Genomic DNA, 16,119 nt, shown 5'->3' with positions numbered 1-16,119 from the left:
TTTACTTTGCCCCCAAGTATGATTTGACCAATAAAAATGATGAAACAACTGTCAGTTTGTGACTGTCTGTCACGTTACAACGGTTGACGGAGGAGTTTCATTACAACTGGCCCCGCTGTGCGGGTGCATGGCTACTGACTGTAATAGTTTGCAAAAGGCGAAGCAGCGTACTGGGCAACCTCTGCCGGTTCGGTTTGTCTGGGAGTCTTCTAATTTCATTCTAAAATGTGCTGATTTTTAATTACGGTTGAAATGTGGCCTTGCGGTATTCAGCTGACGGAACCTTGGGCTCCTTTGATCGCCATCGTGGAAGCTCGCCGTGTGGTTGCAGTGGGCGACCACCAGCAACTTCCACCGGTCGTGCAGGACCCAGCCAAATCCGCCCACGCCGTCCCCGGTCTGGATCGGGGCGAATCGCTCTTCGAGGCGGCTCACTTCGGTACCGAAAATATTAAAGCGCACGAATGTTGTCTAAGCGATTCACCATGTGTGACTACCTGTTCTGGGTTCTGACCAGCTCACTATACGCGTAGCATGACTAGACACATTTATCGGAAGCTGTCCGTTTTATATCTAAACCTGATTTAGGTTCTGCTTCCGTTCGTACGGGACGACGTCTAATAAATTAGGCCTGCGATCTGGTCGCATAGTGAACTGGTGTGTCTCGATTCTGGATATCGTATTGTAACGCCCGTTACCTGTATTTGCGTGTACTGTATGTATACCTAACGGTCGCTCCCGTTCGCCCATTCGTTATACATGTATCTGTTCCTCCTACTTGCCTCTAGGCATTTACATACAGCCATCTCATCGCATGCTGACCGATGGTCATTCCTCAACACTTGACTTTTTCCTTTTCCTTTCTGCCAGTTGATGAATAAAGTTACAAAACGTACAGTTTGCCGGTTTGCTTAGCGTACGCATTCACACACAGACAGTAGCCACACGCTACATTTGGTGCCGAAGGCTTTGGTCTGACCGTGACCTTTTTGGTTTTGCTGTTGCGACGACGCAATCCCGTCGCCCGCCGCCGCCGCCGTCTATTGCTCTCCCGCCCCGTTGCTCTCCCATCTGTTTTCCTTCCCATCCGGACTGATCACCCGGATCCCTACCGCCCGTTCTCTCCTCTTGCCTATCCGCACGCGGCGCTGCTTCGTACACACCCGGCTTCATCGCTCGGTAAGTTTGCACCACCGGCCTCCGGCCGCTTTCCGTTGCGCAGATATTTGCATTCAGCCACTTACGCTATAAACGCATCTCTGTTTGTATTGCCACCACTGGTGTATTGCTTTTAAAATTTCCACGGTATTAAGTTTTATCGCCTATTTATCACTTATCGCTGACCTGGTCACTTTTATTTTATATGTATGCTACTACAATATTGTATTAGCCTGCGTTTTCCTTTGACATCTCGAAAATATAAAAAAAACCGACGTACGTACATATTGTCTAACTGGCTTGAATCACACCTAAGTTTAACAGCGTTTTGCGGCTTTCGTTTATTGTGCCTCTTTGCGGTACTTATTTGCACTTAAGTTTTATCTATTCAGTATTTGTTGTTTTGGTATCTTGAAAATTCGTTAGCACATCTTCATTCGCATACCGTTTCAAAATTCTGTTTTTCTATAGAAAAATTTTGTTTTGATTCCGACCAGGGTTGCGAACTCATCAAATTACACCACGTCTTCTTTTTATTTTAAAGTTAGTTCATCAATCCAGCATTTCAATATTATATTCTTACCTAGTCCTGCTTACTATCATCTTGCTCCGCATATTGTGCCATAACTAAATACAAAAAACCTTATTTGTGCCATAACTAAATACGTACAAAAATCAGTCTCGTGTTTCTATTCGCAATCTTTATTCGCACATTTGTTTGCTTGCACGATTATCCGTCTTGTTATATTTGATACCGGCAACTACGAGTACTGTATGTTTTCGTACCTTATCGCTGCGCACCGGCATTTTCGTGCACGACACAGTTTCATTGAATTTCTGCACTCACACCTTGGCCAGACCGCCTCCCACACACATACAGACAGTGAATGCAAAACAGCGCTTCCTTTGCTCACCCGCCGCTACCGGTATAACACACATAATCAGCATACTTCTCCAGCCTATTGCTAGCTAAAATTGCTAATAGTTTGTCAAGGCCGCCGCCGGCAGCCAGGATCATTAGATAGCCGCTTTCTGTAGCCAGGATCATTAGGCAGCTATAAAATATTCTGTGTCGCAGCATTCAGTCACTATCAGTACCCGTTTTAATTACTTTCTCAGCCATCACAGCATTCAAACAGGCTTCTCCACCTTAGTCAGCATTCTCATTAAGACACTGCTCAGGTGCATAGTTCTATCTTCCAAGGAGCCATTAATTTTCGTTTCTCATCACTGTACGCTAGAGCGTCACTTGCCCAGTCACCGCTAAAAGCGCAGTCCATTATCCAAAACGCCATAAATCTCGTTCTACCGTAGCTTTCTACCATTACAGATCGCTTTTCCCACTATCACACCTGGCAGTTACCTTTTCTTCTGCATCTGTTCCCCAGGCTTTGCCAGCATTACGGTTCACTTACCTATCGTTAATTTCGGCGTTTTACCTTCTCGGCTCATTAGTACTATACGTATACTCGCTATTCGCTAACTCCTTAGCCAGGTTTTCTTTGCTCACCGCGCCGACTGCATTGTCTCAAGTGTCCAGGTGCTCGATACAACCTCTATAGCCCACATCTGCCGGTCACGCCTGTCTCCCTCGCCCGTTGTCCTCATCTTCCATTACAGTGACCTCAGCTGCTCGCCCACTGCAAACTGTGTGCATCCGGGCCCAGTGCCTGGTGCGGCGCTACGACCATTCCGTTCGGCACCGCTCGCACGTTCTGTTCCAAGTGGCGGGAAACGCGTGCACAACAGACGGCTACCCTGCCCTCTGGTTTGTGGCTCTTCAGGCCGGGGCGAGGCGTTACTTGGGTTAGATCGCAACTAATAAATTGTAGTTTTTGCACATCACTTTAATTTAAAATAATTAATTTTGCAATCCCAGCAGTCACCCACGCAACACTTTTAAAAGTTTTCGCGCCCAACCGCGGGTGACGTCCATAGCTTAGACGGCCTCCACGCGCCGGCAGACGGCCTCCACGTGCCGGTTTATACGGCCTCCAGGTGCCGGGTAAATCCGCCACCCGCGGAAGCGACGCGCATGTTCGCCAAAAGTCCGTTAAAACGCTACACCATGTCAAAACGTTCAGCTAGTGACGAACGGCATACCGCCGGATTCTCAGCGCTCAGTAAACCCGTCGATCTGGCCGAAGTTGCGCCCCGCTCTCCCAGTCGATCCGCAAACCCGATTGGCGCGGACCGGCCTAGCGGGCGTGAGTCCCGCCAGTCGGACCGGTGCGCGAACGTGGTCGAGCTGGATGCTCTGGCCGCCGCCCTGGAGCGTACAGGGCTCGGATCCACCATCGACATCCCGCGCTTCAGTGGAAAAGCAGGCGAGAATGTTGCCGCATGGCTGGAAAATTATAATCTTACGGCATTAGCGAACGATTGGACTGAGACAAAGCAGTGTAAAAAATTTCCTCAATATATCGACGCATTCGCGCGTACCTGGTATATACAGCTACGCGAAACGGAACCCCTCACAGTTGAGAACTGGAACCTTTTAGAGGCGGCGCTGCTTACCCACTTCCGGCCGCCGGATTTTGTCGATAACGTTAAGCGCCAGTTGCGCAATCGTAAGATTAGGGAAAACGAATCATTGACGGATTACGTCAATGACGTGTTATATATGTGTAGTACGGTCTCACCCACAATGTCCGACTCCGAAAAGGTTGATTATTTAATTCGTGGACTTCATGGCGATTAATTTGAACGTCTTGTGCCCATGAAACCAAAGACACCGGAGGAGTTTTTGGCCGACTGCAACACCGTATTTGATTTGCAGCGCCTTATGCGCCGCAAGATCAACGATACGGAAACAAGGGAATGTGATTCAGTTAACATACCGGACGTAGAAAATCGTTTTTTCGACCGCAACTATTGTCAGAATAAATTTCGTCATACTTTTAACCGCGATTCCCGTTATTGTTCGTTTTGTAAACGTGCGGGTCATGTAACGGAAGCTTGCCGGCGGCGCCCGCCGTACCACCAGTCTCGCGCATCGTGTTCGTTCTGTCAGCGCACGGGTCATTCAGTTTACGAATGCCGGTCATGGCAAGCCCGCCGTCGCCCAGCCCCAGACCGCCAGTGCAGTTTCTGTTTTCGGACTGGCCACAGTGAAGCCGAGTGCCGCACAAAGGCACGCGTTTTTGACGATGCGCAGGTCAACGCAACGCAAACAGTCTACCCACAAAGCAATCATCTTTCGAGCCACTCATCCAATGCGCACAACATACCCAATCGGCATTTTCAAAATAAGCCATTTCAGCGATCAGTAGGGAACAGACCATATTGTGAGTTTCACCATAAATATGGACATTCCACTGAAATGTGTCGTGCTCGTGCTGCCGGCTCGCAGCCTCCTGGCGCTCCTTATACTCGTACTAATAATAATCAGCGTACACATATTACTACAAATACTAACTTCCGCACTAATCCGCCTACCGGTAATAATTTTCAAGCTTTAACGTCTAATATTTCCAATAATACTCCTAACGCGGGACCGAGCGCTAACACTGGGACTTACACGCCTCGCCCGCTGAATACGTTATCGGTTATGCAACTCAATTCTATCTCTATCCCTATTCCGCATGCCCTTCCTATAATACCGGCTATTGTTAATGGGCAGCCGTATAATATGCTTTTAGATACTGGCGCAGCAACTAACGTATGTAGCTCTGATTTTGCATCTTCTTCCGGCTTTCCGGTAGCGGAGCCGCTTCAAAAGGTCTTGCTAATTGATGGTTCCGTTATTCCGCTGCTTGGTACAGTATGTGTACCGCTTACGGCACTAGGGTACACCGAAACAGTTGTCTTCAACATTTTGCCGACGCTCGGTTCCGACAAAGATCTTATTCTCGGTTACGAAACGCTTGGTCTTTTTGGTGCCGTCATCGATACGGCCAATCGTACAGTCTTCTCTGTGCGCCCTGTCGTATGTTGCGCAGTACAGCCTGCACCGCCGGTCGGGATCACAACGCCTCCGTTGCCGCCTCAGTGCGCCCGGCCCTCACCGGTGTCAATCGCTCCCATAGAGCCCTCCTCTGATTTTGTCCAGCCGTCGCATTTTGATGCCCATAATAATTTCAATTTTTCTTGCTTATCTCTCGGCACTACCCTCGATGGTAATCAACTATCCAGTGTCCTTGCGTTATTACGCTTTCATAAAAACGTTTTTCCTACACCGACGCGCCCACTTGGCTGCGCGTATAGCTTCGAAATGCACATCGATACCGGCACGCATTTGCCAATTAACTGTCCTCCTTATCGCACAAACCTCCTTGAGCGTTCTCATAATAAGGCTCAGCTGGATGAGCTCCTTAGGCTTGATCTTATTGAACCCTCTTTTGGCCCCTGGGCGTCCCCTGCCTTTCTTGTTCCGAAAAAAAATAAACAGATGCGGTTTGTTATAAATTACTCTAAACTCAACGCAATTACTAAGAAAATGGCATATCCCTTGCCTCGGATCGACGATATTCTTGATTCCCTAAGCGGATGTCTCTATTTTACCACGCTCGATATGAAGGCAGGATACCACCAGGTGCCCCTTGCCTTGTCCGCTCGCGAAAAGACCGGTTTTGTCGTTAATGGTAAACACTACCATTACAAAGTTGTTCCCTTTGGCCTTACGAACCACCTTCGATTTTCCAGTGTATAGTCAATACCGTATTATCGGATTTCTTGTGGCAGTTTTGCTTAGCATACATTGATGATATTATCATCTATAGTAAAAGTTTTACCGAACATCTCGCACACGTTAATCTTGTATTAGGACGCCTTCAAGACGCAAATCTGTTGTTAAATCCAGATAAATGCTTATTTGCTAGCCAGGAAGTGAAACTTTTAGGATTTATCGTTACGCCCACGGGCACTCAACCGGACCCAGACAATGTCCGGGCCATCTGTAAACTACCTACTCCTAAAAATTTAAAAGAACTTAAAACGGTCCTTGGTAAATTAAATTATTTTAGAAAACATATTAAAATTTTTCCAGTATTGCGACACCGCTTACAAAACTGGACCGCGTCGGGGTAGCCTTCGAATGGGGCGCGGAGCAACAGGCTGCTTTAGATTATTTCAAGGCTTCTTTAGTATCGTCCCCGATACTTCGTCATTATAACCCAACTCTTCCAGTTACGGTCCATACCGACGCATCCGGTTATGGTATTGGCATTGTGCTTCTCCAGCCCCACGGCGCTGATGACCTTTTACATCCGATTGCATACGCGAGCCGTACTCTTTCCTCCACAGAACAGCGCTGGTGCGCCACCGAGCGCGAATGTTTTGCCCTCTACTGGGCCTTTTGCAAGTTTCGGCCTTACCTTATTCCGGGACATGTTACGGTTGTCACGGACCACCACGCGCTGTGTTATCTTTTATCTAAATCTTTTAATAATAATAAACTAACTAAATGGGCTTTATTCTTATCTGAATATAATTTAACTATAGTTTACAAAAGCGGTAAAACTCACGGCGACGTCGACTGTTTAAGTCGTTGCCCCCTTCCCGAGGATGCCATTGAAACGTCGTTGCATCCTTTGTTTACATTCGGGTCACTGGACGTGGCTGCGCTTCAGCGCAAGGACAAGTCTATCAGCCGAATCATTAATATGTTAGAAACTCCGATCAATGAACTTTCAGGTGACGCCCGCAAGATTGTTCGAACCTTTATCCTTAAAGACAATATTTTATATAAGCACTTTATTCGTGAAGGTCAGTCGTACAACTTACTGTATGTTCCTCGCGCATTGCGCCGGCAGGTTTTACAGTGTTCGCATGATAACCAGCTCACCGGCCACTTGGGCTTTGCCAAGACGTGGGAGCGCGTTAAAACCCGCTTCTACTGGACAAATATCGTAACCTCAGTTCGCCTTTACGTGCAGTCCTGTTTAACCTGCCAGACGCGGAATCCGAATAACAGTACTCAGTTAGGCTTACTTCAAAATTACTCTGTGGCAAAGTATCCGTTCGCCGTCATATCCATCGACCTTATGGGGCCGCTCCCGGTTTCTTACTCAGATACGAAGTACATTGTTGTAGTAGTCGATCACTTTAGTAAGTTTGCCGTTGCTGGCGCATTAAAAACTAAAGAAGCCATTGAGATAGCCAACTTTCTTGTCAACTGTGTTTTGCTAACTTTCTCTCTTCCGCAAAAAATTGTATCAGACAACGGTTTAGAATTTTGTAATCAAGTTTTCGATCAGGTGTTAAATATTTTGAACATTAAGCATTTGCACTCATCGCCTTACCATAGCCAAGGAAATGCGCCCGTCGAACGCGTAAATCGCTCTTTACTCGAAATAATTTCCAAATACGTTGACCTTTATCACAAAGACTGGTCACTAGTCTTACCATATGCGGTATACGCCTACAACACTTCCGTTCATACTACGACGAAGTTTTCTCCCTTTTTCCTCATGTTTGGTAGAGAGGCTACAATTCCGGTGGATCTTGTGTTGCCCACCGAGCCTACGCAGTTGTCTCGCAATCTAATCGACCGCTTCTCCGAAATTTCAGAAATCGTTGTTGCTAACGTGGAAGCTTCTCAAAACACTAATCTCAGCTATCATAACCAGTTCTTAAAGGACGCTCAGTTTGCTATCGGCGACCTGGTCCTTCTTCATAAACCTACGTTTAAGCTCAGGACGTCAAAAAAGCTTACCCATATGTTTCGTGGTCCCTACACGATTACTAAACAGCTTGGTCCAGTTACATACTTACTCACCAATTTGCGTGGTAACCAAAAGACCGAGGTTGCTCATATTTCTCGTCTTCGTCCGTTTCACGATCGTGCAGCGTTTACCTCCGATTCCGATATTTCGGACCGCGATCGGTCAGTTTCCGATATGAGCGACGTCTCCGACTCTGACGACGACATTTTGTATTCGCTTAACGACACACACCCTCCGGCTGTCTCTACCGCCGTTGAAACCCCGAGCAGATCAACATCGCCGGCACCGGCCACCGCCGGTGACCCCACGCCGCCTGCCCCGCGCCTCAGCGGCCGTGCGGTAAAGCAGCCGCATCGTTTATTACAACAGCTTAATACATTCCAGGCGGTCATGCTGTCGGAACGCCACATTAAGGGTCTGTCAATCCCGTTCTACGGTCCCCGCGAATCGGAAAACCTGATCACCGACCAGGCACATCAAATCTGTGCCGGCGTCATCCCGGGCTACGAGGATTTTCTTGATGGCGAAACGCACATACCAGTCACAGCCGGTGAACCGCTCGACCATCCACTTTATCATCCATACACACTTATGATGCCGGGAGAACAACCGCCAGGCACGTACTTCCCCCAGCCGGGCCAGTATTTTGTTGCCAAGTACGCGCGTACGGAACTCGAAGCGCGCTTGTATATACTTGATAACTACCGCCCGCTTTACCACGCCACTGAGGCCACCATCCTCCAGACCGTCAATTCGTTCGAACTGACGGTCACGCCATATCACACCTGCTTTTACAGCGAGGATTGGGCTGTTCCTTTCCTTTGGGCGCCCAAAGTGCCACGGGTGCCCCCGCTGCCACCACTCCCTCGCATTCCACGACCGCAGTCGCCGCCGACCCCACCGTCACCACCACCGGCTGCAGAGTACACTATTCGCTTAACACCACGTGTGCCGGCCTTGGCCACACATTTGGCCTTTTTCCTCATGGCCGCACTCCTCCTCCGCCATGCCGGCGCTACCGGCACATCCGGACCCCTTGTCCAGGTGTGCGACTGTCAGCACCCACGCTTTGTCGGCTCACTGGACCTCTCCGACTACGACTCCTGCCATCAGCCTAACCGCGCCTCCGACTTACAGGTACCGGTTTTTTATAAACTTTTCTCCGCTGTAAGTACGTCGTTCAACTTTAAAGGCTATGCCTGTAGAAGCTGGGTAAACGTACTGTACATTAGTGAATTTTTCTGGGGTTCGACGGACACTTACCAAAAATCATATCCTGTTGTAGTAAGTGCCGTAGATTGTTGGCATATGGTCCAAACGTTAGATTGTTCAGGCAATGTTATGGTACACGACGGTCACGCATTTCGTTATGAAGCCGATCCTACAGGCTCGGCCAGCTGGCTGCATAGTAATCAGTTTCGTACTACTAACTGCGTCTTCGAGGAAGTTACCCTGGAGCGAGACTGCGACAATTGTGCCGTGGTCTCCGTTCAGGGTAACCTAACTGCACAGTACCCTTCGGGTTATGCAGTTCACGGTCATACAGCTTACGTATGGCAGGTAAATAATCGATTCACCGAAACACAACATTGTTCTAAATTTCACGAGCTTCATTCCGGTTTAGGTGATTTGATTAAGACTGATAGTACCATTTACGTCCGGGATAAACTTCGTCAAACTGATTTGTATTTTAACTTAACTGTCGTCTCCGACTGCCCCATGGCAAATGCGACAAATTATCCCCTCTTTGACGACCAATCCCTTCTGCTACAAATTTTTAATCGTTCAACACAATTACCGCTTAATTTAACCTCTCACACCACAATTTCTCAACATGTAGATATTTCTAAGCTTACTGTGCGTTTACAAGTCTTTTATACGTCGGCTATCCATCAACATAACTAGTGGTTACTAGATACCATGTCGGACCAGATTAATAATCTAATTGCCGATAGTAACAATATTTTTTGTAAACTCCGTCAAAATAAAAAGCACGATCTTTTCCTCCTTTCGAAACTCTCTCCAGTTCGTGCAGCACATGCTTTTAATCTTCCTCTCTGTAACCACCTTGATGTACATGGTAATACTGCCATTCTCCGTACTTGTACTTCCTTAAATACCACTTTTCATGCTGTATTCACTAAGTGCGGTCCTGAACCTATTACATCTATACATCATTCTAATTTCACGATTGGTAAAGATGGTTTCACTCTGCACCCATTTTCCACATGTTTCTGGTCAAACGGCATTACCAACTTTAATGGATACTCGTATATTTACAATAATATTTCCTGGGTACCTCTGAACTTTACTAAATTCTCGAAGAAAATCCACTTCCGTTCCTTTTTCGTTACACCGGTAGACCATGTTTTTCACTCTCTGTCTGATATTACTAATAAAGAATCTTCCACTCTTAATATGATTGCTGAATTGTCTGCCTTACTGCAAAATTCTAAATCTACGGTTTTTAATGATTTAATGCTAAATACTAATCAGATAGAAACAAGTACTGTACATATGTCATTTATTGAGCGCATAAAGACAGTGTCTGTACTATTACTCGTCTTTGGCCTTCTGGCCGGATTCCTGTATCTTGGAATCCGTACAGGCTGCTTGCAGTGTTTTTTCGCCTGCATGCGGGCGTGTGTATCATCATGTTGTTTCAAGTGTTTCAGTACCTCTGCCAGACTTCAGAACGCACCTCCGCATTTACCAACGCGCGCCCCGGCGGTAACCTATGCAACCGAACCGATGTCATCATCCCTCTGCCTACTCCGCCACCAAAACAACCGCAGCCCCGCCGGGTTGTTCTGCGCTATCCGCATTAAACACCGCGCAGGCGACCGGACATTGTCCTCATTGGACCGGCTGATGGATATATATTCCGTTCCTAATGGATCTCGTGCTCGCCGCCTAATTGCCCAACTATTATCGCACCTTATCGGATCCCGTTAGTGGATTCCTTCATAGCCACATCACTGGCCGTGTATGGACGGATCGTTAATTACTCTTTTCATCTTTAGCCATTGTACAATGTACACGCTGCCAGTGAGTATTAATGTTATCTCCCTTGTGGCTTCGATGAGGACATCTTCAGACTTGCATGGGGGCAATGTAACGCCCGTTACCTGTATTTGCGTGTACTGTATGTATACCTAACGGTCACTCCCGTTCGCCCATTCGTTATACATGTATCTGTTCCTCCTACTTGCCTCTAGGCATTTACATACAGCCATCTCATCGCATGCTGACCGATGGTCATTCCTCAACACTTGACTTTTTCCTTTTCCTTTCTGCCAGTTGATGAATAAAGTTACAAAACGTACAGTTTGCCGGTTTGCTTAGCGTACGCATTCACACACAGACAGTAGCCACACGCTACAGTATCATAGGTGATTCGTGATCTTGCGTCCTTTTGCAAACTGAACAGTCGGAAGCCCACTCGAAGCGCTGAGTAGGCAATTCGAGTTGAGATGCTTTAAGAGCATTCCTTCATTACTGTAACTAACTCTGCTCGCGGACATTCTACGGCGCCGTCTGAAAGCTGGGGTCGCGTCAGCTGACCGATTCTTGCCACTGGGCTCCCTTGGCCCGATCCGGGAAACCCCGGTGGTGTTGGTCAGTGGGCCGTAGACGAAGCGATTTCATCCGGAGGGCGGGTGAAGCAGACGGAGGCGGAGGTGGTGGTGGCAGTCGGCCTGCTGTAAAATTTTCAGTTTGCTGCTTTATGACAATGCCCGTACCGCGGGTTACTGGTATCCCGATACCGTCCGGAAAACGGGCTGACAAACAATTTCAATGGTCAGCAGCTTCTACAGTAACTATCAACCAGAGAACCTTAACAAGCGCTATACCGTTTTCCTGAATCCGACTAATGTTCTCAATACAGGACGAGTGCTTAATAATACGCTGACTTCTTATTATTTTTTTGTTTACAACATTGCTGCATCACAGTCAAAAGCTACGGCCACCATCACACAATCAACTGACGATGAAAAATACCACCCAAAACGATAACAAAGTTTTTGCTGTACTTATCTACTGCACTTCGATTAATTTGCCAAATTCCGTACAAAGTAAAATCAGCTTTCTTACTGCAGACTTCAGAGCAACTTAGCAAAATAGACAACAGATTCATTGTACCCGATAATATAAAACAAAAGAAGAAAGAAAACTTATATCATGGTTATGTGCTATAGAGAAAGATTACGACCGCAGTCGCTCAACAAAAGATCTCACAGTCCATCCACAACATCGACTGAATTTCCGTCTCCGTGTACGCAGCAGCAGCAATACGTCCTCATCACTACAGCCACGATTACAAAATCTGTATTAATTACTGCTTCAAACAATCAGCATATCCACTATCAGCAGATTTATACTACAATAGCGGCACACCTACAATTTGTTAGCAGCGATCTTGCCGAATGCCGAGCGACAACTTTGCTGCCGACGTTTTGCTGACTGACGGAATGTTTACCCGGCATTTTGTTGAAACGACAACTCGACAAGTTGCTGAACCTCGGCATTTTGGTTGATTTACATGCAGAGTAGTTCAATAAGATTTTGGTATTCTAAGACCACCGACGCACTTTTTAATGCAGACTAAGGACTTGGGACTTATAATTTTACCGTTTAACTCAAAATTAGAGTCGTATCATTCCGATTCGTTGCTTTCGTCTTCATCCGTAGAGAAATTAGTGTTGAGATTACTTAAAGAAGCTGCCGTCAGTATGGTCAGTTTACTAGAGTCCACATCGCCGAGCCAAGCCTCCGACCAGTAGCGACCGCGGTAATGAGTGGACGGACGCGGATCCCAGCGCTGGTAATGATTGAGGACCTGCAAAACGACAATCATCCAATGAGAATTCTGCACGGTATAATCAGCACGCTAAACGCGTAATACAACCTTCGCAATCGATCTTTTCCACAGAACACTGGGTCGACCGGCAATGCAGTCGGCAACGGATGTTGATAGAGCCGGCCAATGCAGCGGCTGTTTAAGGGCGACATTCTTCTCAAAGAGATCCCACAGCTCCCTGTGCAACTCGTCACCCGACTGCGCGCGAAAGGTGTACTGCGTTATATGCGCCGTGAGACGGCGGTCCTTCATGACACACTTCTTCCAGATTACTTTCTCGCATACTCCACATCCCCCGAACGTGCTAACGACCCATCCTACGACGCTAACTACAAGACCCTCTTCCGCGGCCCATTCGCAATCATAATACACCAACGTCGGGATCCGTTTCGGTGAAAGAATTCTCTCGATTAAACTGGCCAGACTGGCGCATCGGCCTTCGAAGGCAGTCATAATAATCACCATCTTTGTGCGGCTGCTGAGACACCTGAGCAAGCACGCTCCCGCCCAGTAGATCCCTTGAAAAGCGCCTGTCAGAACATGGTAATCCGGGTGTTCAACGGAGACGCGCACGTCCGGGAACTGGGTTTCATTGATGAGAATGGCGTTCCACAGTGCACACACCCGCCGGCAACGAATACGAGCGATGGAGTCCAGCGAGCCGAAGACGTCCACCATCAACTCCGCCGGCAGCGACACACCGCCAGAACTCGTCCGCGGTTTCTTTGCTGCGGCATCCAACTGGCGACGCAGCAGTTGAACGTCCATGGTGTCTTCCTCCATATCATTCTTGGCGCCGTCATATATCCTCTTCTGCAATAATCAGCAGAGTTGTCAGTTTGGCTAACGCATTCTATGGGCTAATAACAAGTAGTCGCACTGCGACAAAAAAGCATTATAGCGTTTTTTGAAGCTTTTTATGATTTTTTTGGAATTTGTACGCATTTTTGAAGCTCTTTTCAGTTCTTTTCAGTTTTTTAAATAAATATTTTTTTTTGAAAAACAATCCGCCCCTGTCGGAATTCCAGAATCTGGTGGCCCCCACCCGGCGGCTCTAGACTACACCGCCGCCGCCACGAAAGGCGCCAGCGCGAGCCTGATTACGACCAGATTGGGCTGAATACGAAAAGTCTCTACGGTAGGTTTACTTACCACTAGCTTCAATGACAGTTGAGGGGTCGCCCCACGCTGCAGATATACAACTGTCTGGTTAAGCAGTGAGATACACCACAAACAGCCTTGTTCGTTCAGTTCACGTTTGAAGAGCTGTCCAAGCAACGGAGAACCGTCGAAGGAATATGCGGCGGGCAACTGCAAACTCCGGACCACGAAGTCCTTCTTCGCCACGCGGCGCTCCTCAAAATCCGCCTCCGAGGGGGGATTGCGTATTTGACCGACAGGAACCAGCTGCCGAACAACTGCCTCGGCCATCTGCACGTCCAATAATTCCGCATCCTCGCACTGGAGTCGTCCGTAAGCGGGAGTTCGCCCAGGGTACCAGATCCAGGCACCGTCCGGATAGCGGCGCTGCAGGACCTCCTGCGGCCGTTGGGGATTACGTGGAGAGGAGGGGCAGTGAAAAGCCCGTGTGTATTCGATAAACCGTGCGCGCTGATTAGCACAGTGGAAGTCAACGACCAGACCGCCCTCCGCCACGTTTATAATGTCGCCGTGCTGCAGTTGCCCGTTGTCGAGGCGCACGTCCACGGCATTCCAGCGCGTTACATCACCCTCCTCATTACCGTAAAAAGGCATCATGCAGTTCGTGCTGGCACTAATCTCCAAATAGTTATTTGAAATAACGTCGTGAGGAATGGATTCACACATGTGACGCTGAATCTCTGTCAGTTATGGCATAGGCTCATCCCTTATTCAGGATGGAACAGAATGGGCTGATTGGGTTCATCAGAGCAGCCCCAAATTGACGCATAATGTTAAAACTAAGAAGCCTGTTCACCAGGCCAAAAGCGAAAATACAGCGTGCATTGCGTCCTCAAACATGAATCCGGCACCGCGCCCAAAATCCATCGTAATCGACTAATTGGGTCACCACGTGCATGCCTCGTGCCTATACCAACCAGGCGAGAGCAAAGCCGGACGCGATGCAGGAGCTGTGTCTCATAGCGCGATGACGGCGTGGACACTTGACTGGCCAAACACAGAACGCGCAACGCGAGTACACAGCAACGCGTGCGTAACCTGTAACCGCCCAAGATGGCGCTTCGGCAACATAGATTCCTGTAAATTGTTCGCAAAGCTCTCCAAACCTTAACTTTTCGCGTTGGATGTTTGATGCCGTTTATACTAACGCTGCTTGAGAGGTTCAGTGTCGTTAGCGTAAAATTATTCTATTCGAAGCCACGACAGGAAGTACTAGCGTTATCAGATCGACGCTATCATGCTGTTTTGAAGGTGTACGTTTGCAATCACCTGATCAGCACGAACTGCATTATGCCGTTTTACGGTGACGGGAGCGGTAATGCCACGCGCTGGAATTCCGTGGACGTTCTCGTCGACGGCGGACTACTGCAGCACGGTGAGATCGTTAACGTGGCGGAGGGCGGCCTGATCGTCGACTTTCACTGTGCCAACCAGCGCGCGCAGTTTGTCGAATACGCGCGGGCTTTCCAGTGGCAGTTCCCATACACCCACGACACCTCAGCCCGCCGCACCTCCGAACCGCGGGACGTGCAAGTCCTGCAGCGCCGCTACCCGGACGGTGCGTGGATTTGGTACCCTGGACGGACCGAACATTTCAACTTGAAGGACGCCGAACTGGTGCAAGTGCAACTGCCCGAGGGCGCCGTCACACAAGTAGTCCCTCACGGTCAACGCCCTCTCCGCCTACGCACGCCGCCCTCTCCCGCGGCTTTCAAGAAGCTTCGCCTGGGAAAAGGTGATTTCGAGATCCGCTGTTGTCCATTGCCCACGGCTTCGTTTGACAGTTCTCCGCTCCTTAAGCAGATCTTCGAATATAACTTATACCGGTCATCCCGTGTGTTGTGCATCTCCCTACTCGGCCAGAATATGCACTACCTGCAATGTCCAGCGCCCCTTCCTTTGACGTCACAGGAAGTGGTGAGTCACTATTCTCTGGTTAAATCTCAATGTTGTAATTCTATCCCATTATTTTATTTTCTGTTTGCTACGAGTCAGCGCCTCCTGTAAGCTGCAGACAGAAATCATCGAAACTCATGACCTGGGATACATTCAGGATACCACTTTACATTTTTAGTTAGTGTCGCTCAGAGCAGCTTGTTGTTCTGTTAATTGGCTATTGCTTAAATGAATATACCGGTAGGCAGATACCACAGTATCGCACTTTGAAGGACTGAAATTAAATTGACAGCATTCTCTTCGTTGTCTTAGGAAAGCGTGTACGACACGGCACGGGGCCAGTTTGAGCGTGGAGAATCGGACATACAGTTGCTGCTC

At 48.2% G+C, this 16,119-nt stretch overlaps 1 protein-coding gene across 1 annotated transcript; it reads right to left on the bottom strand.

The window, feature by feature from the left end:
- Positions 1–12,382: 12,382 nt before the first annotated feature.
- LOC129583119 (uncharacterized) lies at positions 12,383–13,186 on the bottom strand. Its single transcript, XM_055474834.1, has 2 exons — positions 12,733–13,186; positions 12,383–12,663 (listed from the first exon to the last, which is right to left on the bottom strand). Exons 1-2 carry the CDS (start codon positions 13,147–13,149, stop codon positions 12,481–12,483), a joined length of 600 nt encoding a protein of 199 aa, XP_055330809.1. The 5' UTR covers positions 13,150–13,186; the 3' UTR covers positions 12,383–12,480.
- Between the last annotated feature and the right edge of the window lie 2,933 nt (positions 13,187–16,119).

Source organism: Paramacrobiotus metropolitanus, unplaced genomic scaffold (genome assembly GCF_019649055.1).
Source record: "Paramacrobiotus metropolitanus isolate TYO unplaced genomic scaffold, Prichtersi_v1.0 Parri_scaffold0000009, whole genome shotgun sequence".
NCBI lineage: Eukaryota > Metazoa > Tardigrada > Eutardigrada > Parachela > Macrobiotidae > Paramacrobiotus > Paramacrobiotus metropolitanus.
Note: the sequence above shows the minus strand (reverse complement) of the source record. Positions and strands in the feature narration are given on the sequence as shown.